Source organism: Theropithecus gelada, chromosome 6, assembly GCF_003255815.1.
Source record: "Theropithecus gelada isolate Dixy chromosome 6, Tgel_1.0, whole genome shotgun sequence".
In the NCBI taxonomy this organism is placed as follows: domain Eukaryota; kingdom Metazoa; phylum Chordata; class Mammalia; order Primates; family Cercopithecidae; genus Theropithecus; species Theropithecus gelada.
In genome coordinates, this window is record NC_037673.1 from 146,981,885 (window position 1) to 147,004,836 (window position 22,952).

Here is a 22,952-nt window from a genome sequence, read left to right on the forward strand (position 1 = left end):
GCGTGCCAGGGGGATCGCCTGCTGTGCATGGGGTCCAGCACACACACAGCAGGTGCTTGTGTAAAGGAGGCCACAGGGATAAGTGTGAAGTCAGAGGGGCATGCTCTGCTAGGTGCCCCAAAACCTGTCAAGGCAACCTCCCCTAGGGAGGGCGTGTGCACCCATATTTCAGATGAGCGAACCAAGGCTCTGGGGGTTAAGTTACTTATGTAAGGTTATGCAGCCTGTAAGTGGGGAAGCCAAGATTTGAACCTAGACATGGATAGTTTGGGCTCTCTATCCCATGCTCTTTCCTCTTGGTGGTGGTGGAGTATGGCATTAATGTACCTCCTGACCCAGAGCCATTTTGCATGAGGAGAAAGAGAAGAATGAAATCCTGCTGGGCAGATGGGGAGCTTCTCTGGGCTTTATGGGGCTCCCAGAATGACCGCTGGGATTGGGGTCCTTGTAGAAAGGGTGTCACAGAGAATCTGTCCTTGGGGCGGTGAGGTTGGGAATGGCGGGGGATCCAGAGGCTGTGGTCAGAGAAGTCTGACCTGCAAGATGAAAACAGACACTAGCTGGGACTCTAGTTGGATGCTTTGGAGGTGGCAGGGAATTTGTTCCTTCATTCAACAAATATTTACTGAGCCCTCACAGTGTTTGTGGTCCTGTGCTAGCGGTGATCGAAGTAGTCAAAGTCCCTGCTGTCATGGAGCTGGCATTTCAGTGCTGTGGGAGTGGGTGGGTGACAGGCAGTGAGCAAATAAACACAGGATGGGGCAGGTGTGATCAGTACAAAAAGCAACAAAGCAGGGAAAGGACACAGAGGGCAGTGGGGGTGGGAGCTTGACATTATTTTGGGAAAGTCGTCTTTGATAAAGTGACCTGAAATAAGTGAAGGGAGGAGCTGTGTGGCTTTCTGCGCAAAGAGCCTTCCAGGAGGAAGGGACAGTAAGTGCACAAGTCCTAAAGCAGCCTCTTGCTTGGTGTGAGCCAGGAGAGGAGAAGCGGGAGAGGAGGAGCGGGAGAGGAGGAGCGGGAGTGGAGAAGCGGGAGAGGAGGAGCGGGAGATGGGTCAGAAGTGGCCTGTGTCTGCTGCTGGGTGCCCGTTTGTGCCAGGCCTTCCTGGTGTGCTTGTGCACTGGGCCCTGTCTCCTACAGGGTTTCTCATGGCATGTTCTTTCACACACTAATACAGCAGGAAGCTCTGCCACTGAAAGGTGTTGTGAGCCAAGAATTTGAAGGCCCTTAGAAGTCCTGCAGTAGAGCAACCAGTGAGATTTGTTCTCAACTGGCTTGATCACAAAACCCTTTCTTTTACAGAGTGCCCTCAGGGGAACGCTGGCCTGATTTATGGCTTTACAATGACATCAAGTCAGACTATCTTCATTGTCTGTTTTTCTCTTTTCTCTTGGACTCTGTACCCTTTCCTGCCATGAACTTCATTAAGTTCTATTCAGAGCCCCAGGCCTGAAAAGCGTCAGGACTGCTGGCGTTTATTGAGTGCTCACTCAGTGCCATGCACCATCTACATGCGTCATGCAGATTCACACACTTCACACCAAGGCAGGTGGCTAGCAGCCTGATTTAAGATAGGAGGAAACTGAGGCAAAGAGAGGATAAGCAGTGTGTCCAGGCTTACGCCTCTGATGAGTATAGGTCTGGTATTTGAACTCAAGCAGTCTGGCCCCAGAGGCCTTAGTCTTAACCACGATGTGATGAGTCCAGGAGCCTCACATGCCATTTATTCAGGAGAAGTGGCATCAGAGGTCACACCCAGTGCACAGAGCTCCCACTCTTTCTGGGGACCAGGCAGTGGGCTGTGGTCATTGGGCATAATTGGTACAGTGGAGCTGGGTGCTGTCTGGCCCCAATTCCTTGCTCTGCAGAAGGTGAACAGGAGACCCAGGGAGGGGTGGGGACACATTCAGAGTCTCACTGTGGGGCCAGTGGTAATTCCAGGACTTGGTGCTCTTCCTACCCTGTTGCCTAGGACAAGACTATCCTTGGTTTTGAGCAGAGGCCTGTGATTTTCTGCTCAAATGCATGCCCCCTGGTGGTCAAGGTACATCTCTCCACTCTTTCCGCAAGACCAGCTTCCCCGCTGTGTGCTGAACTTGCCAAGTGGGGAGTGTTTGTGGGCTCCAGGGATCTGGAGACTCATTTTCCAGTTCCCACTGATGCTGGATTCCCAGGGCAGTGTGAGAGCAGGGACTTAAAAGTCCAGACAGGTTCAGATCTCTCTGTCACTTAGAGTGACTTTGGGTAAAAATGCTCAACTCATCTGCAAAGCGGGGCCAATTACAGCTCCTGCCTCACTGGTCTGTGTTGAAAACAAGATGGTGGGTGGGGAGCACTGAGCCCATTGTCTGGTACCGGAGCTACTCAATAGATGGCAGCTATCATGCTTTGTCATCTCCAGGTTCAGCATACAGCGGGGGTAGCGCTGTGTCTGTCTTGTGGTCCTGACCAATGTGTGCCCCTGTGAGATCTTGGAGGGTGGGAATAGGGTCACCCTTATCTGGATCCCTACTTCCTGGCACTGCCATGCCTCATCCTTGAAATTCCAGGTGACCTGGAGCTAAACACACCCTGGCAGGGGTCTGGCAAGGACTACCTCACCTTTTCACTGTTGTGTCCCAGTCACTGAGCTCAGTGCTTTGCAGGCATTTCATGGCTAATTCTCATAGCTATTCTGTGAAGTAGGCATTTTATTTTCAGATAAGGACCTGAGGTTCAAAAAGTTAAATGGTTTTTCCAGAATGACATAGCTACAAGTTGAGTGTCTCTTGTCTGAAATACTGGAGACCAGAAGGGTCTCAGATTTTGGAATGCTTGCATTCTACTTACCAGTTGAGCGTCCCTAATCTGACAATCTGAAATCCAGAATGCTGCAATAAGCATTTCCTTTGAGCATGACCTTTGGGGGTCACACTGATGCTCAAAAAGTTTTGGATTTTGGAGCATTTTGGATTTTCAGATTAGGGATGCTCAACCTGTGGTAAGTCATAGAACCAAGATCTGATAGTCAAGCTTGTTTCTAACCCAGCCACAGGAGATAATATAAGAGCAAGTGGACTGACAGGGAGCCTGAGGCTCAGAGAGGAGATGTGGGATTCCCAAGGTCCCCCAGGTAATGGTGAGGTCTGTGCTTGGCGTCCACCTCGGCATTCCCGAATCAGGGCTCCTCCTCCCTCTGCCAGGCGGACCCCATTGGAAGATTTGGTATCTCTGGAGTGGGTCCTCAGTGGTGAGGAGCAAGAGGGATTTCCAGTGCTGTGGGGTGAGGCCTGCAGTGAGGCCAGCCTCTCGGTGCTGAGGCCCTCCATTCCCTTCTTCGCTGGTTCATTTCATTGCCAGCGGATAGGCCATCAGTGACTTGGCTTTCTGCCTTCCCGGATGGCTGGGCAGCTGACTGAGCCGCCAGCACCTGGCAGTCAGCTCAGGGTCGGGACTTTGAAATGGGATCCCTCAGCACCCGCGGTCCTGTGTGGCATCCCAGGCCTCAGCAGGCAATGGACAAGGCCTGAAATGTCTCAGGGCCCTACCGCTTTTGTCCCCACGCAGCCCAAGTAGTTCCCATCCTTGGTCAGGGCTGTCTTAGGAGTCGTGAGCAGCCTGGAGCTGGGGAGGTAGCTGAGGATTGGGCTGTGCGCTGGGCCTCAGCACCTGAGGCTGGCTCAAGACAGGGTGGGGAGGTACTCTTGATGTTTGGAGAATCACATGCAGGCTTCTTAATGTGGTTTATGAGGCCAGGGCCCTGCAGAGCCTTTTTGGGAATTAGAGGAGATGAGTGAAAGGCACTCTTCTGGACAAGTGCAGCTCTGCAATGGGCACAGGCTCAGCCGAGACTTTACCCCTCGCCCACCACTGACCTGCACGCCCCTGTGAGTGCCCCCTGAGCAGCTCTCCTTGGGGGCCCACACGTGACCCCATCTCCCCCTCCATAGTCATGTTGCTTTGCCCTGCCCCACTCACTCTCCACGCAGCAGCCACATGGATCTTTTTAAAATGCAAATTGAAACCTATCATCCTTTGATGGAGTCTTTGAGGGCTTCCTGCTGCTGCTTCAAGCCTCCAGCACCCTGCAGGTCTGGCTCCAGCTGACCTAACTGCCTCAGCTCCTCCGTTCCCTCTTGTTCACTCTGCTGCCTTCTTGCTATTCCTTGGCCACGTTAAGTCCTGTCCTACCTCAGGGCCTTTGCACTTGCTATTCTTGGCCTCTACCTTTCCCTTTGTTTGTGCTCATTTGTTCTTTAAATGTTAGCTCAAAAGTCCCTTTCTTCAGGAGACCTCCTGAGCCCACTAACTGTGCCCAGTGGTCTACTGTTCCACAAATATGAACCTCCTCTGTGTAGCATGTGCCACATTGAAGCTTTATATTTATTCCTGTGATTTTGGTGAATGTCTCTTCCCTCCTTGATTTTAAGGTTCATGAGAGCAGGGGCCAAGTCTTTGTTTTTCTCACTGTATCACTGGCACTTAAAACAGTGCCTGACACAGTGAATAGTTGTAGAATGAACAGATGAAACCTGTATTGAGCATCTATCATATGCCAGGTACTGGAGAGCTGGCTGTTCCTCTTTTATTCCTTTTAAAAATCCAGTTCTGCATTAAATTGTGTGTGTTCCTGCTGGGTATCAAGCTGGGCACCAGGGATCCAAAGGTGAAACATCATAGCCCCTGAACTTAAGGGGTTGCAGGCTGGTGGGAGATAGAGTGCTGAAAATATAATATTGCAGCTGAGGTGAGAAATGCTGCAGCTGAGGCTTTAACATGGTCTCAGGGAGGCCAGTGCAGAGAAGAGGATATATGCATTGGGTTTGAAGTATGAGCAGGGGTTTGTCAGGCCAAGAAGACAGAATGGAATTGGCACAGGAACAAGGACAAATTGTACCATATTCAGGGGCAGGTAGCTGAGAGGGTGAGGAAGGAACAGGGGCTGTGAGCCTAGGGAAGATGGGACTGGGGCACACTGACTTCAGACTTCCAGGGAGCTGGGCAGCCGCATGCCTTGAGAGAAGGGAGGCAGAGACTTCACCACTGATGGCAATGGCCAGGCAGGCACCATGGTGAGGGAGTGGCCTCTGGAGTGCTAGGAGCATATGGGGCACCCCCAGCAGAAACCTCCTCTTTGAGCGTCCGCATTGGCATCCACGTTAAGATGTCTCCTGAAGAAAAGGTTGCGTGGCCAGAGCCAGTTTGGAAATCCCAGGCAACCACACCTGGTGGTTAGGTGTGTGAGTGCTAGGGCTCACCTCTTGGCAGTGATTCATAGCTCCTGCCAACCACTGTGCTACTGAGGGCAGCGTGCCCCTCCAAGCCTCGGTTTCCACACCTGTGAAGTGGGATACGCAGGCTGATATGAGGACTGAATGAGCAGTTTCTGATCATGCCACAGGCCCTATTCTGAGCACTTTGCTGGTATTGATACTGATCATCCTCTACCATCCCTGGAGTTATTTTCTGTTCTTAGCCACATTTTACAGCAGAAACTGAGGCACAGAGAGGTGATATAACTTGCCCAAAGTCAGGCAGTCTAGCAGGATTCATGTTCTCAACCGCTAGATTTTCTTCTGTGTGGTTTAGCCTCTCTAGGCCCCATCTCCTATGTGTAAAATGGGTATGAGAGCAGTGTCTCCATCATGGGGTCATTGGAGGATTAACAGCATTCCTGTCTGCAAAGTGCCCAGCACCGAGTGCCTGACTTTGGTAAGTGAGTCATGTGTGTTTGTGAGTATATTATTGTGCAGGGTGGAGCGCAGGGCCAGGGTGGTGAGCCTTCCATGAATGTTGGTGAATACTGATACCACTGTTGTGGTCCACATGTGAGAGTCTGTGTCCTTTAGGGTTCTGGATATGACAGTTCTATTCCCCCTCCTGCCCCCCATTGACTGCAGGCCAATGAGAACAGCCTGCTGAGCGCGCAGCTCAAGGGCTTCCCCCTGTTCCTGCACTCAAACCTGGGCCTGAAGGACTGCAGCATCAACCCCAAGTCCCCGCTGCTCTACGTGACGCGACCTAGCGAGGTGGAGAAGGGTGTGCTCCCCGGCGAGGACTGGACGGTGTTCCAGTCGAACCACTCCACCTATGAGCCGGTGCTGCTGGCCAAGACGCGCTCATCCGAATCCATTCCACACCTGGGCGCGGACGCCGGCCTGCACGCCGCACTGCACGCCACTGTGGTCCAGGACCTGGGCCTGCACGACGGCATCCAGCGCGTGCTGTTTGGCAACAACCTGAACTTCTGGCTGCACAAGCTCGTCTTCGTGGATGCCGTGGCCTTCCTCACGGGGAAGCGCCTCTCCCTGCCGTTGGACCGCTACATCCTGGTGGACATTGATGACATCTTTGTGGGCAAGGAGGGCACACGCATGAAGGTGGAGGACGTGAAGGTATGACCGGGGATGCCAGACTGGGCAAGGCAGGCAGGGCCTGGCAAGCTTCAGCCTTCAGGTGCCCCATCGCGGTTGTGCCCTATCTGTATCTCCCCTGTGCTGAGAGTTACTTAAGAGACAGTCCCACCCTTCTTCCTATCCTGCCAGTTGGTTTTTATTAATTGTCTTATTAGAAGCAAATATTATTTAAAACTTGATTGAAGCATTGGCCAGGCATGGTGGCTCACACCTGTAATCCCAGCACTTTGGGAGCCTGAGGTGGGCGGATCACTTGAGGTCAGGAGTTTGAGACCAGCCTGGCCAGCATGGCGAAACCCCATCTCTACTAAAAATACAAAAAAAAATTAGCCAGGTGTGGTGGCGTACGCCTGTCATCCTGGCTACTGAGGAGGCTGAGGCAGGAGAATTGCTTGAACCCGGGAGGTAGAGGTTGCAGTGAGCCGAGACTGTGCCACTGCACTCCAGCTTGGGTGACAGAGCGAGACTGTCTCAAAAAAATTAAAAAAAATAAACCTTTATTGTATTGGAGTACTGAATATAGAGGAATTTTGCATCTGGAGTGCGGAGTTTAAGTTTGTATAATATCTATGGAAGAAGACATCCAGACAAAGATGGGAGCTGTACAGTGCTGTTTATCTGCCTTTAATTTAAATATGATTTTTAACTCTTAAAAATGTTTATGTTAATGTCAGAGCGCCTACAAAACTCTTAAAATAAGGATGAGAGCTTGAATCATGCATGAGGCAGATTTTAACTGAGGTGTAAGTAGACAGTAGAATGCATGTGTTTAATTCAAAAAAGGTTTGCTGGCCGGGTGTGGTGGCTTGTGCTTGCAATCCCAGCACTTTGAGAGGCCCAGGCAGGAGGATTGCTTGAGCCCAGGAGTTTGAGACCAGCTTGAGCAACATAGGGAGACCTTGTCTCTACAAAAAATAAAACATTAGCTGGGTGTGGTGGTAGTAGTCCTGTAGCCCTAGCTATCTGGGAGGCTGAGGCAGGAGGATTGGTTGTGCTTGGGAAGTTGATGCTGCAGTGAACCATGATTGTGTATGGCATTCCAGCCTGGGTCATAGGGCAAGACCCTGTCTCAAAAAAAAAAAAAAAAGTGTTTACTAAGCAAAACTATGTAAAAGCACTTTGCAGACCACAAGATTTTACACACATGTGAACTGTCATTGTGACAAAGAGCCTACAAATTAAGACCATTAAACAATCTTTAAAATACAGTTTTCATCTACTCACTATTTTACTTAAAGTTTTTGCAAAGGAGATGGCATCCTAGTGTAAATAGGAAATCCGGATCAGTTGCCATAAATAGAGGGCAACCATAACAATAAATCCAGTGAAAACAAAACAGGGGGATTAAATTCTAGAGACATTCTGCTGTCTGCTGATAGCCTGTCCTCTCTTATAGGAGATTAGCAAGTGTTAGAAACATATTAACACCAAACCCAGGCTTGACTTTGATGTTAGCAGGAGGCTTTAGAAAGAGACTTGTAAGAGGAATACTTTTCTGAGTAATTCCAAAATCTCTGGTAGGGGTTGGCCCTGGGGCCTGGAAGGAAGTTCCTGGTGGCATTCATCCCCCTGCCTTGGTCAGGAGTGAACTCTGCTTTTCCTTACACTTCTAGAGAAGAGCAGAATGGATGGCATTCCGGAGCAGGCACTATCTGGGGAGTTAAGACCTAATTTGAGTCGAGTCCTAATTTGACCCTAATGGACTAGGTGACTTGGGCAGGTCCCCTCCCATGCCTGAGCCTCAGCAGTAAAATGATGAGATGGGGTGGATGGGAGGTTTTCAGGCTGTTTCCTGGTACCCCAGGGGTCTCCCATAGGTGCCTGGATAGGGGGATGTTTCAGTGCCAGGTTCAGCCCTCCAGGCTCTGCCTCAGTGGCACCAGCAGTGCTGCTTTGGGCTGTTTTATGCATTGTGTTTCCTCCTGAGATTCTATTCTTTTAAAGGCTGTCCTGTTTAAAGACCATTTTAGCCTTCCCGTCTAAGTCTTCACGCGGTGCCACCGCCTGCCTCTGGCAAGGTAGATTGCTCTGCGTTCTACTTGAGGTGTTCTTCCAGTGGCCCAAGCTCGTTTTCTCCTGCAGGAACCTGGGTTCTTGCTGCCTGTCCAGTGGGTTCTGGAGAGACTGTGGTCCAGGGTCAGGTTGAGCCTGAGGAGATCAGGCTGCTGGGCTCACTGTCTTCCTATAAGCCCTGAATAGCTCTCTCTCATTTATTTTCCCTATTCTAATTTTTTTTTTTTTTTTAGATAGAGTCTCACTCTGCCACCCAGGCTGGAGTGCAGTGTCAGGATCACAGCTCACTCAAGCGATCTGAGCACAAGCAATCCTCCCACCTCAGCCTCCTGAGTAGCTGGGATTACAGGCACATGCCACCATACCCAGCTAGTTTTTTGTAGAGGGCAGGTTTCGCCATGTTGCCGAGGCCGATCTGGAACTCCCAGAGTCAAGCGCTGCGCCCACCTCGGCCTCCCAAAGTGCTGGGTTTATAAGCATGAGCCCAGCAGAAACTGGCTCTATTTTTTGTATTTTTAAAGTGAGAGGAATGATAGCAGTCTGAAGCCATTTCTGTAGAACAATAGAAATAGAAAAATAGAACACAAATAAAAAATACAAATAGAGGCACCGTCTTTCACGCACTCAGCTCAGTTCAGACTGCAAAGTGCTTCTCCAGCCATAATCCTACTTGCCTTAAACATTTTTGTGAGTCAGAAAGGGCAGAGGTTTTTTTTGTTTTTTTCTTTTTTTTTCTTTAATCCCAAGCACAGCCTACAACAGAGCCCTTCTTTCAGAGACATGAATGTCGCCTCATTAGCTTGTACAGTACTGGCTGTACAGCACAATTTAAATAATACCAATAGCAGCTGCCTATGCAGGGTTTGGTGAGTCCCTGTGCTTAGCCCTTTCTGGGCATTGCTTCATTGGGTCCTTATAGCAGCCCTGTGAGGTGGGTATTGTTCTGAGTCCCATTTTACAGAGGTGGGCACTGAGGCTCAGGGAGCTGAGGTAACTTGCCTAAGGCCACACAGCTGGAGCATGCGTGTCCACCAGGCAGTGCACGGCCCTGGCAAGATGCTGGTGGTGACTGCATTGCCTGGGGAGGGCCAGGACTTTTAGTTTGTAAAGTGCTCTGATAGCTGGCTCTTACAGGTTTCTTTTTTCTTTTCCTTTTCTTTCTTTTTTTTTTTTTTTTTTTGAGGCGGAGTTTCTCTCTTGTTGCCCAGGCTGGAGTGCAGTGGCGCGATCTTCGCTCACTGCAACCTCTTCCTCCTGGGTTCAAGCAATTCTTCTGCCTCAGCCTCCTGAGTAGCTGGGATTACAGGCGCCTGCCACTACGCCTGGCTAATTTTGTATTTTTAGTAGAGACGGGGTTTCACCATGTTGGTCAGGCTGGTTTTGAACTCCTGACCTCAGGTGATCTGCCCGCCTCGGTCTCCCAGAGCGCTGGGATTACAGGCATGAGCCACTGCGCCTGGCAGCTCTTACAGGTTTCTGAGCCGCTTTGTGGCTCATGCGTCCTAACCCCAGAGTACACCTGTATGTTTGTTTTATAAGTGTTAGTGTCCCTTCATTGACTTGCAAAGTACTGGGTACGTGGCGCATGGGAGGACTGCATTGCTGGGCGCACAGTGTCCCATCCTTGGAAAGATCATGGCCCTTTTAATGTCAGCCTTGCATTCCATCAGCAAGGAGAAATCCTCCACATTTGATAGATAAAGATACAGGCTCACAGCGGCGGTGACCACAGACATAGCATTGGCCACCATTTTTCGTCACTTACCAGATGTCAGGCAGTTTTACGTACAGTATCTTTTTTATAATTGTTTAATCTTTTTAGAGCAGGGTCTTACAGTTGGACCCATGTTGGATTCTAATTCCTGGGCCCAAGCGATCCTCCTACCTTAGCCTCCCGAATAGCTGGGATACATGCGGTTATCTTACTTGATTCTTCCAAGAACCTTATGAGGGAGATATTATCATCCCTGTTTTATATTTGACGAAACCGAGACCTAGAGGAGTGTGAAACCTTTTCAAGGACGCATAGCAGAGCTGGGTGGGAGTCTAGGTTTTCCCTTGTCAGAGGCCTGGGGGAAGGCAGCGTAGGGCTGGCTTCAAGGGTATGTGTGATCTGTGCAGCCACACAGAGCCCCATGCTCAGAGGGAGCCCATTACGTAGTTTAATGCCTGCTGTTGCCTTCTTGACATTCTTTTTTTTTGTTGAGGTGGAATCTCGCTCTGTCACCCAGGCTGGAGTGCAGTAGTGTGATCTCGGCTCACTGCAACCTCCGCCTCCCGGGTTCAAGTGATTCTCCTACCTCAGCTTCCCAAATAGCTGGGATTACAGGCTCATGCCACCATGCCCGGCTAATTTTTGTATTTCTAGTAGAGACTGGGTTTTACCATGTTGGCCAGGCTGGTCTTGAACTCCTGACCTCAAGTGATCCACCCGCCTTGGCCTCCCAAACTGCTGGAATTACAGGCATGAGCCACCACGCCGTCCTTGACATTCTTTATAATTTTTGAACAAGGGGCTTCCACATTTTTTCACTGCCTTCAGTGGGAGGAACAGGGAGGTCCTGGCTTTCCCTCACTTCTTCCTTTCTCCCCTGCCTGTCCTAGGCCCTGTTTGACACACAGAACGAACTACGCGCACACATCCCGAACTTCACCTTCAACCTGGGCTACTCAGGGAAATTCTTCCACACAGGTAAGTGGGCCTGCCTCTGCCCTCACTAGCAACTACCAGGATCCTCAGCACCCAAACCCTCAAAGCATCCATCCACGAGGGCAGCAGGTGGGCTTACTGGCCCACATTAGGGGCAGATGTGACCCCTTTGCCCCCCCTGGAGCCAACAGCCTACAAGAGCAGTCACAACCCAGGCAGAGGCCATCTGGGGACAACAGCAGCGGCAGCAACAGCAGCTGCTTGTCCCTCCCTGGCCTTTCGGGCTGTGCTAGCCTCGGTGGGGTATCTTCTCCCTCTTACCTCTCCCTCCTATCTTTTAAAATTATGTGTATTATTTCTGCTTATGAAAGAAGCTGGTTGAATTTTAAGAACATTACAGAAACATGTAGCATAGAAAGTGAAGATGCCCTGTAATTGTACCCACCTTAGATGACCAGTGTCCTGGGTTTATTTTAGAGTCCTAAGGGTTGAGGGTGAGGGCTATAGGTTGCTTGGTGCACACTTTCCTTCCTCTTTGGGGCTCTCTCACTTACTGTTCTCTCCTCATCTGCTGTCCTTCAGGGACTGGGCAGGAAGGAACAGCCCCTGAGCTGGTCATCTGCAGTGACTGTTTCCCCTAGCTGCCTTCTGCCCAGGCCTCAGTGAGACAGCCTCTCTTGAATTCTAAGAAAACCATTTTAGTCAGTAATTCAGCAGATGGAGGGGTATATGCAACATAGCCCCAAAGCCAAATAGGAGTGATCCTGGGTTGTCTGCATTTTTTATATTCTTTTTAAAATTTTTTATTTATTTTTGGCCAGGCGTGGTGGCTTAGCCTGTAATCCCAGCACTTTGGGAGGCTGAGGTGGGCATATTATTTGAGGTCAGGAGTTCAAGACTACCCTGGTCAACATGGCGAAACCCCATCTCTACTAAAAATACGAAAATTAGCCAGGCGTGGTGGCATGCACCTGTAGTACCAGCTACTTGGGAGGCTAAAGCAGGAGGATTGCTTGATCCCAGGAATGCAAGGCTGCATTGAGCTATGATCGCACCACTGTACTCCTGCCTAGGTGACAGAGTAAGACTCTGTCTGAAAAAAAAAAGAAATTATTTATTTTTAGAGACAGGACCTCCCTCTGTCACCTAGGCAGGAGTACAGTGGTGCAATCATAGCTCACTGTGGCCTTGAACTCCTGGGATCAAGCAGTCCTCCTGTCTTAGCCTCCCGAGTAGATGGTACTACAGGTGCATGCCACTATGCCTAGCTACTAATATTTTAAAAATTTTTGTAGAGATGGGGCCTCGCACTATGTTGCCTAGGCTGGTCTCAAACTCCTAGGCTCAAACGATCCTCCCAACTTGGCCTTCCAAAGTGCTGGAGTTACAAGTGTGAGCCACTGTGCTTGGTTGTTTTTTATGTTCGTAACCCTTAGCATATCAGAGGTGGTTGTAGTAATACATCTGAGACAGAGGGTCAAACATCCTGGATATATACAAAGAGCTTCCATAGATCATTAGATAAAAGACAAGTGACCTGATTTGGATCATTGGAATAGAATCAGAGCAGGTATGTCAGAGGTAGAAGAAACCCTTGAGATCATTGACTCCAGACCCCGAATTGTGCAGATGGGCCCAAGGATCTAGAGAGGAGGTAGTTTTGGCGTAGGTCCCCCATTGAGTCAAGGGCACACTTTAGACTAGAACTCAGGGCTCTGGGCTGGGGCTCTGTCTGCTTCTGTGCTGTAGCCCAGATAACTCTTCCAGGCAGCTCCTGAGTGGACTGTGGCCATGTGCTCCCATCCCCAGGCACAGGCCCAGGTTAGAGGGCCTCATGGCCCAATGGGCGGGGCTGAGCTGCCTGTGCTGCTGCAGGTACCGATGCTGAGGACGCTGGGGATGATCTGCTGCTGTCGTATGTCAAGGAGTTCTGGTGGTTCCCTCACATGTGGAGCCACATGCAGCCCCACCTTTTCCACAACCAGTCCGTGTTGGCCGAGCAGATGGCCTTGAACAAGAAGTTCGCTGTCGTGAGTAAGATTCCCTACAGGGCAGAGCGGGGTGGGTTAAGGGTTGGGCTGGAGGTCCAGACTGCTGGCCTCTTGCTGCTTTTGCAGTCTGCTGTGATGGATTTTTACTAACGCCTCTGGGCCAGGGCCCAGGGAGAGCTGCCTTTATAACCACTGTCTCCTTGAAGCCTCAGGAGAATAACCCCTTCACAGACAAGAAACCAAGACTCAGGGAGGTCACATCAGCTACTAAGAGGTCCAGCTGGGACTTAAACTCAGGCCATTTGTTTCCTGCGCCCAAGCTCTTATTAGAATGGGAGGCTCTGGAAAGCTGGAAGAGGTGCTCAATGAGGAGGGAACGAGCCCTGGGTGCTAGGTAGAATGAAGAGAAGGCAGGAAAGGCCCTCATCCTTGTCCCTTACTACAGGGTACTTGAGTCCTTTGTGCTAGAGGCGTGTGCACCGGACCGAGAGTCAGGAGACCTGACTCCCAGCTCTGCCAGTTGCCCACACTGAGGTTCTGGACACATTCCTTGCCCTCCCAGGCCTCAGCTTCTCCATCTGTACCATGAAGGCTCAGACCAGCGGCCCTGCTGACCTAGCCTCTGATTTCTCTCTCCCATTCTACAAAGGGGGAATAAGGCCCAAAGGGGAAGGACCCCTATGCTCATCCTGGCCTGGTCATCCTCTCCCTAGGAGCATGGCATTCCCACAGACATGGGGTATGCAGTGGCGCCCCACCACTCGGGCGTGTACCCCGTGCACGTGCAGCTGTACGAGGCTTGGAAGCAGGTGTGGAGCATCCGTGTGACCAGCACGGAGGAGTACCCCCATCTGAAGCCAGCCCGCTACCGCCGTGGCTTCATCCACAATGGCATCATGGTGAGTGGGCCCCTGAAGCCTGGGAGGTGGCAGAATGGAGAGCACACGCTGTCCTGGGAAGCGCGGCTCCGGTTTGCTGGCTTAGGGGTTGCAGATCAGCTTCTGCTGCCTCCTCTGGCACCCGAGGCGCTCTGTCCCAGGGAAGGTGGGCTGCCACTCCGGCCCCTTTCATGAGCTCTTTCTTAGCTTTTGTGACAGAGGATCAAGCAATAGTGAGCATTCTCGAAAGAGGTTTCTGATGAGGACATGGGACAGGGCTCTGTTACAGTCTTTTTGCTGATTAAAAATTTTTTTCTTGACTGGGCGTGGTAGCTCACACCTGTAATCCTAGCACTTTGGGAGGCTAAGGAGGCAGATTGCTTGAGCCCAGGAGTTTCACAGCAGCCTGGGTAACATCGTGAAACCCCATCTCTACTAAAAAAAAAACTAAAAAAAAAATATATACCTGATAATTAGCCAGGTGTGGTGGTGCATGCCTGTAGTCCCAGCTACTTGCAGGGCTCAGGCAGGAGGATCACTTGAACCTGGGAGATCGAGGCTGCAGTGAGCCAAGATTGTGCCAGTGCGCTCCAGCCTAAGTGACAAAGTGAGACTGTCTAAAAAAAAAAAAAAAAAAAAAAAAAAAAAAAAATCCTCCCCCTGGGGCTTCTACCATGCATCTATCCCTTTTTTTTTTGTTGTTCTTTCTTTTTTCTTTTTCTTTTCTTTTTTTTTTTTTTGAGACAGAGTTTTGCTCTTGTTGTCCAGGCTGGAGTGCAATGGTGTAATCTCAGCTTACCACAACCTCCTCCTCCTGGGTTCAAGCAATTCTCCTGCTTCAGCCTCCCGAGTAGCTGGGATGACAGGCATGCACCACCACGCCTGGCTAATTTTGTATTTTTAGTTGAGACAGGGTTTCTCCATGTTGGTCAGGCTGGTCTCGAACTCCTGACCTCAGGGGATCCACCCACCTTGGCCTCCCAAAGTTCTGGGAATTACAGGCGTGAGCCACTGTGCCCAGCCTTGCATCTATCCCTTGGCACTGGGGACACAGAAATGCACAAAACAGAGGAAAGTTCCTGCCCTTGTATGACATTCTAGTGGCAGGAGACAGACCATATGCTCCTGCGTGTGTAAAGTATACAGTGGTCAGATGGTGATGAGTGCCACGGACAGAGTTAAGCAGGGAATGGAAGGAAGGAATGCTGGCAAGAGGAGAAGCTGGTTTAAATAAGGTGGCTAGGTGGGTCTTCCTGGAATAAGCCACGCTGCCTCATGAGGAAGAGCACTCAAGACAGAGAATAGCAAGTGCAAAGGCCCTGAAGCAGGCTGTGCTGACTGTGTTTGAGGGCCAAATAGGAGGCCAGGATGACTGCAGGGGAGTGAGGGATGGTGGTAAATGAGGTCAGGGGTGGGTGACGGACCAGATCGATAGGGCTATGTAAGGCCAGCCATTGGATGGCCATGGACTTTTAGGCTGAGGTGGGAAGGTTTTGAATGGAGCATGATCTGACTCACCTTTGAAAGGGATTTCTATCATTCTGGCTGTTGTGTGGAGCAGAGACTGTAAGGGACAAAAGTGGCAGCAGGGAGACCAGTTAGGAGGCACTGCGGTCTTCCAGACCAGAGCGGGCAGCAGCTTGGACCAAGGCCTGGTGTTGGGACTTGGCCATACTCTGGGCTTAGAATAGTTAGGCCCGTGGTTAGATGAGTTGGATGTAGGGTGTGGGAGGAAGAGAGGAGTCCAAGATGACTGCAGGGTTTTTAGCCTAAGGTGCTAGAAGGATGAGTTGTCATCAGTTGAGCTGGGGCAGCAGTGGGTAGGCAAGGTTTGTGCATTTGTCCATCAGTCCATCCATCCATCCACCCACTGACCTCAGCACCAGACCTTTGTGCTAAACTCTAGGCACTCCTTCAGGTCCTCAACCCTGAACTTCAGGGATGAGGTGGTGACAAGGCAGGCACATTCCCTGCTCCTTTGGAGCTCACAGTTTCGTGAGGGGAGACAGATGACAAATGGCTAACCCAGTGTGTGACAACGAGTGTTACCAGGTGAGGTTCCAATATTGCAAGGGGGCTTGCAGAGCATGTCCGGGAGAGCTGCTTCAGAGAGGGCCAGGCAAGGACCGTGGCTGCGGCAGTCCAGGTTTCCAGAAGCATTCCCACTCTGTTACTTTGAGGTCTGCTCATTTTGTGCAGAGAATAGCAGTGAAGTTTGTAAAATGGCAGGGGCCTGTAGTTCACCGGGGGGAACGCTGTGCTGTAGGCTGCACCCAAGGGTCGGGGCTGTGCAGCCACATGGAGACGGCCTTTCTGAGGAGCAGGTAGGCCTTCTTCTGAGGAAAAGTCCTCCCACCACCATCATGCCAGAAGGCACCATAGCTCCTCTCCCCCACCCCCTCCTCAGGTTCTCCCGCGGCAGACCTGTGGCCTCTTCACACACACCATCTTCTACAACGAGTACCCTGGCGGCTCCAGCGAGCTGGACAAGATCATCAACGGGGGCGAGCTCTTCCTCACCGTGCTCCTCAATCCTGTGAGTGCCGCACAGCCTATGACTGCTGGTGAGAAGGGGCTGCTGCACAGCCCGCCTGCAGCTGGCGCAGTCTTCCTGGAGCCAGGAAAGGGCGGAGGGGCGTGAGTGAGTGCCTGGCAGTTGGGAGATCCACTCACCAGTGCTGGCCCTGTCCTGCCTTGGCTGTGTGACCTTGGCTAAAGAATCCGAGCATGCTTTTTTTTTTCTTTCCTAATCATGTACTTTAATACGAAAGTGTTGGCATTTTTATGCATGTTCCCTTTCAGTCTTTGCTCATATGTGTATACACACATACACACACATACACAGATACACACACATATATAAATGGCATTTGAGTTTTCTAGGTCTCGCTTTCCTTATTTGCAAAATGCAAACAATTACCTCTACTTTAATAATATGAAATAAACTTCAAGTGGTGGTTGTTATTCAGCTCTGTGGGCTGAGTACTCTTCATCCTCCATGCACCCGACCCCTAACATTTACAAAACAAAACCCAAATAGCTCCCACATTTGGGTCTGCTTTCCATTTCAGGACTGTAATATTTGGGGTCAGTCAGGCCTGGTTCGTCTGTTGCCTCATCTAAGTACTCGCAGCAGGTTTGTTGATAGCCCCAGCGTAACTTCCGCTGGTCATCAGGGGCCTTGCAAGCTGAGGCAGGGTCAGAAGGATCAGAGTTGGCGGTGAGGGTGGCTCAGACACTGATGGGCCTTGCCTCTCTCCTCCCTTCCCCTGGAGCAGATCAGCATCTTCATGACGCACCTGTCCAACTATGGGAATGACCGCCTGGGCCTGTACACCTTCAAGCACCTGGTGCGCTTCCTGCACTCCTGGACCAACCTCCGGCTGCAGACGCTGCCCCCTGTGCAGTTGGCCCAGAAGTACTTCCAGATCTTCTCTGAGGAGAAGGACCCACTGTGGCAGGTGGGGGGCTGGGCAGCCTGGGCACCTTGCTGCAGGGATGGAATGCCACCACGCACAGGCATACACTCCAGATATGGACTCAAGGCTCAGCCATCATGCCCTCACACTCTCGCTCGAATGTAAACTCAGGTCTCCATCTACTCACCAGTATGAGTGCATTCACTCCTGTGCCCACATGCATGTTCATACATGTACATACCTCCCCATGCAGACCTACATGCATGCAGTCATACATAGCCTTGGAAAAAACAGTGTTAAAAAAAACGAGTGGGCTGGGCGCAGTGGCTCATGCCTGTAATCCCATTACTTTGGGAGGCCAAGGTGGGCGGATTGCTTGAACCCAGGAGTTCAAGATCAGCCTGGGCAATATGGTGAAACCGTGTCTCTACAAAAAATACAAAAATTAACCGGGCATGATGGTGCGTGTCTGTAGTCCCAGCTACTCGGGAGGCAGAGGTGGGAGGATCAATCGAGCCTAGAGGTTGAGGCTGCAGTGAGCTGTGATCATACCACTGCACTCCAGCCTGGGCAACAGAGTGACACCCTGTTTCAAAAATAAAAAACAACTCCAAGTGAACACAGTGCAGACAAAGTATAGAAAGTGACTGCCCTGTCTTGGTCAGACTCTTAGATAATCTCTTGTATCTCTTCTAACTCCAGCAGGCTCTGAGTGGGAAAAGGGACTGATGGGAGGGTTTGGGGGCCAGTTTTGGGTAAAATCTGCTCCTATGGGTTGTTAAAAAGTGGAAGCAGAAGCTGGAATTGGTGACAGTCTCATAGTTCAGACCAGGAGTCCACAAACAATGACTCATGGGCCAAATCCAGCCTGAGACCTGTTTTTGTAAAGAAAGTTTTATTGGCAGACAGCCACACTCATTCTTGTATGTACTGTCTATAGCTGCTTTCATGCTATGACGGCAGAGTCGAGTAGTTGCAATGGAAACTTCCATATCCCAAACCTAAAATATTTACTGAACACTTACCAAAGATTTACTAAACTTTATAGGAAACGTTTATTGACCCCCTGGTTCAGACCCAGCTTGTCCAGTTAAATTCAACAAGTGCTTGTGAGTTCCTGTTATGTGCTAAGGGGCATTTTGCCAGGCTCTTTGGGGGACGTGAAACTGACCAGAAGTGGAGCCTGCCTGTCAGTGGCTCAGTGTCTGGGAGTGGGGATGTGACAAGGACACATGTAGCATGTAGGTATTATGCCTGTTGGGCTGTAAGGGCCACATATCCATGCGCAGTGAGAGTCCGCTGACTGGGTTCTGGGGCGCCCCACACGTCCCTTCCACTGTTGTTTTAGGACCCCTGCGAGGACAAACGTCACAAAGACATCTGGTCCAAGGAGAAGACGTGTGACCGCTTCCCAAAGCTCCTCATCATTGGCCCCCAGAAAACAGGCAGGTTTCTCTGCTCTTGACCCAGCTTCCCCAACTGCCTGCTGTCTCAGCCACAGAATTCTGAGGACTGCCTCGCCCTGGCCCCACTCCCGGATAATTTGCTCCCTCTTTCCCAGGAAGTAAGAGTGAAGTTGGGGTGAACACAAATTGCCTGTCAGTATGGAGGGGAAAGAGGTGGAGGAGGGGCCTGGAGTTCTCCTATTTACCCTGAACCATAGCCTCAGGGAGCTCTCTCTGCATCATCCTGGGAAGTCTCCAAGTCTAGTCAGAGAAGCCCAGATCAGTTGCTCTGTAAGTTTGAGTAGTGCCAAGCAAAACTGGTATAAAGAGGACTGTGATCAATTAACCATGTCTGCCAGAGGTGCAGTAGGGAGAAGCAGTGACATGATGGCTAAGCATTTGTCATTCATACAACCCTGCAAGGCACAAATAGGCACTCCCATTTTATGGACAGAAATTCAAGGTTCAGAGAAGTCGTGACTTCCCTTAACACATTCAGTTAGGTAATAATGGCAATTCCTGGTCCTGAACTCTGGTCTCTGTGACCCTGAAACATACACTCTTAATCGCAAAACTCTGTAGCTTCCTTCTCTTCTGGGCTCTCTCATTATAGCATGTAAACTATAGATTCATATCACAGAAAGTGAATGAACTTGCGGAGGAGGAGGTAGGTTTAGGGCAGGGTGCGTGAGTGAGGAGAGGGTATTGGGAAGAGGAGACATGGAAACAAGATTTGTTAGTTTTTTAAGAATTTCACATTAACAGAACTGGAGGGTCACAAACTCCCTTTTCCCTGAGCTCCTACCAAGTGCCAGAGGACAGAGGCCCAGAGCTGGAAAGGGCCAGCTCTTCTGGGATGCTGAGGGGACAGCAGTCAGTTAAACATGGCTACCAGAGTGCAGTGGTGAGGAGGATTCTGAGGCCAAGTCCTTGTTTAGTGAAGAATGCTGTGATAGATTAGTGATGTCTGCAGTAGGTACAGGAGTTGCGGTGTCCACATGCATGCCATATATTTACCACCCTGGATTTAGTAATTCCTTCATTGCACTGATGAAGAAGCTAAGACCCAGAGAAAGGCAGAGACCTTCCCAGGATCCCTCAGTGGGTCATGGGGAGCTAGGCCCAGAACCCAGACTCTATCTTTGGCTGGGGACTGGGCCCTGGGTCTGAGGTGTCTACCCTCCCCACAGGCACCACTGCCCTCTACCTGTTCCTGGGCATGCACCCTGACCTAAGCAGCAACTACCCCAGCTCTGAGACCTTTGAGGAGATCCAGTTTTTTAACGGCCACAACTATCACAAAGGCATCGACTGGTGAGTTGGCCTTTCTGTCCACAGCAGGATGGGAAGGCCATCCTGGGGCCTCCCGGGAGTCTGCTATGGCCACAGCAGGAAGCAGCTGGAGCTTGCTCACACACAGCTGTAGTTCCTGTAAACAGGGACAAAGTGCAGTGACCCTTGAATCATGGTGTGAAAGCGTTGTCATAGAGAGGACACTCGATGAGGAGGCCCTTTGCCCCTTTGCTCTACTGCCTGCAGTCATACGCTGAAGTTGAAGTCCACCCCTCCCTTGCTCGCAGAGAAACATCCTGAGTCTTGGGGAGGAGAAGGGTTTGCCCAGGGTCTTAAGGTCTGAAATCCAAATGTTCTGGCCCTCCTCACTGCGTGTGGCTGACTGTGAAGCAGAGGTGTTCTTGCGCGCCCTTCAGGGACAGGTCCCTGGTCTTCAGGTATCACCTGGGGAAGTCATTAAGATTGCCGCTTCCCACCAGAGCCTGCAGAGGTTACCTTTGTAGAGGTTCCCAGCAGAGGGTCCTAGTAGAGGTTCTCTTAAGGGTGTGGGGACCGGAGCAGAGATGGTTTTACTCTCCACCTTTTCAGTTGGCGTCTTTCTCTATTCGACTTTTTTTTTCTTTTTTTAAAAATTTTCATGTCAGGCAGGTAATGTGCCAACATCATAACAAGGTTCGAGGTGGGTACACCTCACACGTGTGTGAACACCCAGTCATCACGTGCATGGACTGCAAAGTTTGCCTTTTTAAACCTTGTCCATGTATTACCATTATTGATTATTTTTATGTCAGTGGGTTCCCTGGGTGGAGATGTTATGGGACTTCTATCTGTTTTTTAGTATTTTTCTGTGCATATTTCTCTTTTTTATCTGTGTATCATCGTTTTGTCTGTCTGCCTTTGTGTCTATTCATCTGTCCATCTGTCCATCCACCTACATTTCTTTCTTTCTTTCTTTCTTTCTTTTTTTTTTTTTTTGAGCTGGAATCTCGCTCTGTCACCCAGGCTGGAGTGCAGTGGCATGATCTCGGCTCACTGCAACCTCCACTTCCTGGGTTCAAGTGATTCTCCTGCTTCAGCCTCCCAAGTAGCTGGGATTACAGGCACCCACTACCATGCCTGGCTAATTTTTGTATTTTTAGTAGAGATGAGGTTTTACCATGTTGGTCAGGCTGGTCTTGAACTCTTGACCTCGTGATCCGCCTGCCTTTGCCTCCCAAAGTGCTGGGATTACAGGTGTGAGCCACCGTGCCTGGCCCATCTCCCTGCATTTCTAACATGTCCACAGTCTCTTATCTAAAATCTATTGTGGCCAGATGGATTATTTGAAGTCAACATTTTTCAGATTTTAGAAAGGTAATGTGGTGCGAAACCATATATTTAGTAACATCTTCAGCGATGCCTGGGGCAGTACCCGGTAGCAAATTCATTACTATGTAGCAAAGTATGTGAATATTTACACTAAGTAAGAGGAATAAGTCAGGTTTTGTTGCTACACGGCTTTGCTACAAACCTAGGAAACAAAGCTGTGTTTTCAGAGCTTTCTCAATTGAGATATTGTAAACAAAGGACTGTGGACATGCAAAGAAAATTCAGAAAGATGAGAAAAAGCGTGATTCCTTGGCCTGATTCCCAAGAGCTGGATTTTGTAGGTAGGTCTAAAGTGGGGAGCAAGAATCTAGCAGGCCCCCAGAACGCTCTGATGAAGTGCATCCTTGGGACCACCCTAGAGCAGCCCTACCTCACAGGATAGGATAGGGACCCTGTACCCTTCATGAGAGTAGACTTTGCTTCCCACACGCCCCAGAAGTTGGACTCTGATTTTGCATAGGTAGGTTCCCCTGCGAGGGTCTGGAGTGTTCATTTGGTTTCCAGAGGTTCCTTCATCCAGAGATGGCCATTGCTCTGGTGGGATATGGGCATTAGTCTGGAAAGCCGTGCTCACCCACAGCAGACTGGGGAGGGGTTGTGGGTAGCAGGAGGTCCTGGTCCACAGTGACGGCCTAGAAGGTGTTCCCCCAGGTCAGGAAAGAAAGCCCGCCCTCTGGAGGCCTCCTCTGCTCTGTGCCACCCTTCCTGGGGCAGCCCTGGAGCTGTTCTGAGCCCCAGCTCGCCCCCTAGAGGCAGAGAGAGTGACAGCCCTGGGAGTTTAGCCTGGAGCCGCTGAGAGGGCGGGATCCTAGAGTTTAGGGGCATTACCCCCTCCCCATGACCTGCAACTGACGGCGCACCCACAAGTCTTCAGATCCTGCCAACTCCAGAATCTTCTGGAAAAGGAACAAATTTGAAACAGGGAGGCTGCGGAGAGGCCATTCCCCTCCAGAATCCCTACTGGAGGCAAGTCCTTGTTTGGTTGGGAGCAAAGTGTCCTGCTTGCTCTCTGAGGACATTCGACCCCAGTGCCTCGCCCTTGTGCTGCGTTCCCCTAGCCCACTCCTCATGAGTTTTGTCTGTGAGCCCCCTCTCTGGGCTTCCTACAGGTACATGGAGTTCTTCCCCATCCCCTCCAACACCACCTCTGACTTCTACTTTGAGAAAAGCGCCAACTACTTTGATTCAGAAGTGGCGCCCCGGCGGGCAGCAGCCCTCTTGCCCAAAGCCAAGGTCCTGACCATCCTCATCAACCCTGCGGACCGGGCCTATTCCTGGTACCAGGTGAGTGGGACTGGGGTGGAATCCCTGTGTGGGGGACGCAGGGCTACATCTGACACTCAGTTACTCACTCAACAGATGTTAGTAAGCACCTACTGTGTGCTAGCCCTGAGCCAGGTACCTGGAGCATGGTGGTGGCTGAGAATAGAGTCCCTGGTGGAGGAGACAGACGGAAATGGAAAGCCAGCCACCAGTTAACTGTCCACCCTCCTAGCA

The 22,952-nt window shown here is 50.7% G+C and overlaps 1 protein-coding gene and 1 non-coding gene across 3 annotated transcripts in view; one reads left to right on the top strand and one right to left on the bottom strand.

The window, feature by feature from the left end:
- Positions 1-22,952, top strand: part of NDST1 (N-deacetylase and N-sulfotransferase 1) — a 72,222-nt gene that overhangs the window by 36,854 nt on the left and 12,416 nt on the right. For both annotated transcript variants that reach the window (XM_025387862.1, XM_025387863.1), the window contains 9 exons: positions 5,883-6,377; positions 11,016-11,103; positions 12,937-13,091; positions 13,766-13,951; positions 16,338-16,466; positions 17,209-17,391; positions 18,698-18,794; positions 19,985-20,108; positions 22,565-22,739. In XM_025387862.1, coding sequence (XP_025243647.1) covers positions 5,883-6,377; positions 11,016-11,103; positions 12,937-13,091; positions 13,766-13,951; positions 16,338-16,466; positions 17,209-17,391; positions 18,698-18,794; positions 19,985-20,108; positions 22,565-22,739 — 1,632 coding nt within the window. The remainder of the gene's footprint in view (positions 1-5,882; positions 6,378-11,015; positions 11,104-12,936; positions 13,092-13,765; positions 13,952-16,337; positions 16,467-17,208; positions 17,392-18,697; positions 18,795-19,984; positions 20,109-22,564; positions 22,740-22,952) is intronic.
- LOC112627296 lies at positions 20,726-20,825 on the bottom strand. Its single transcript, XR_003120138.1, has one exon. It is a non-coding gene; the product is annotated as a small nucleolar RNA U13 (small nucleolar RNA).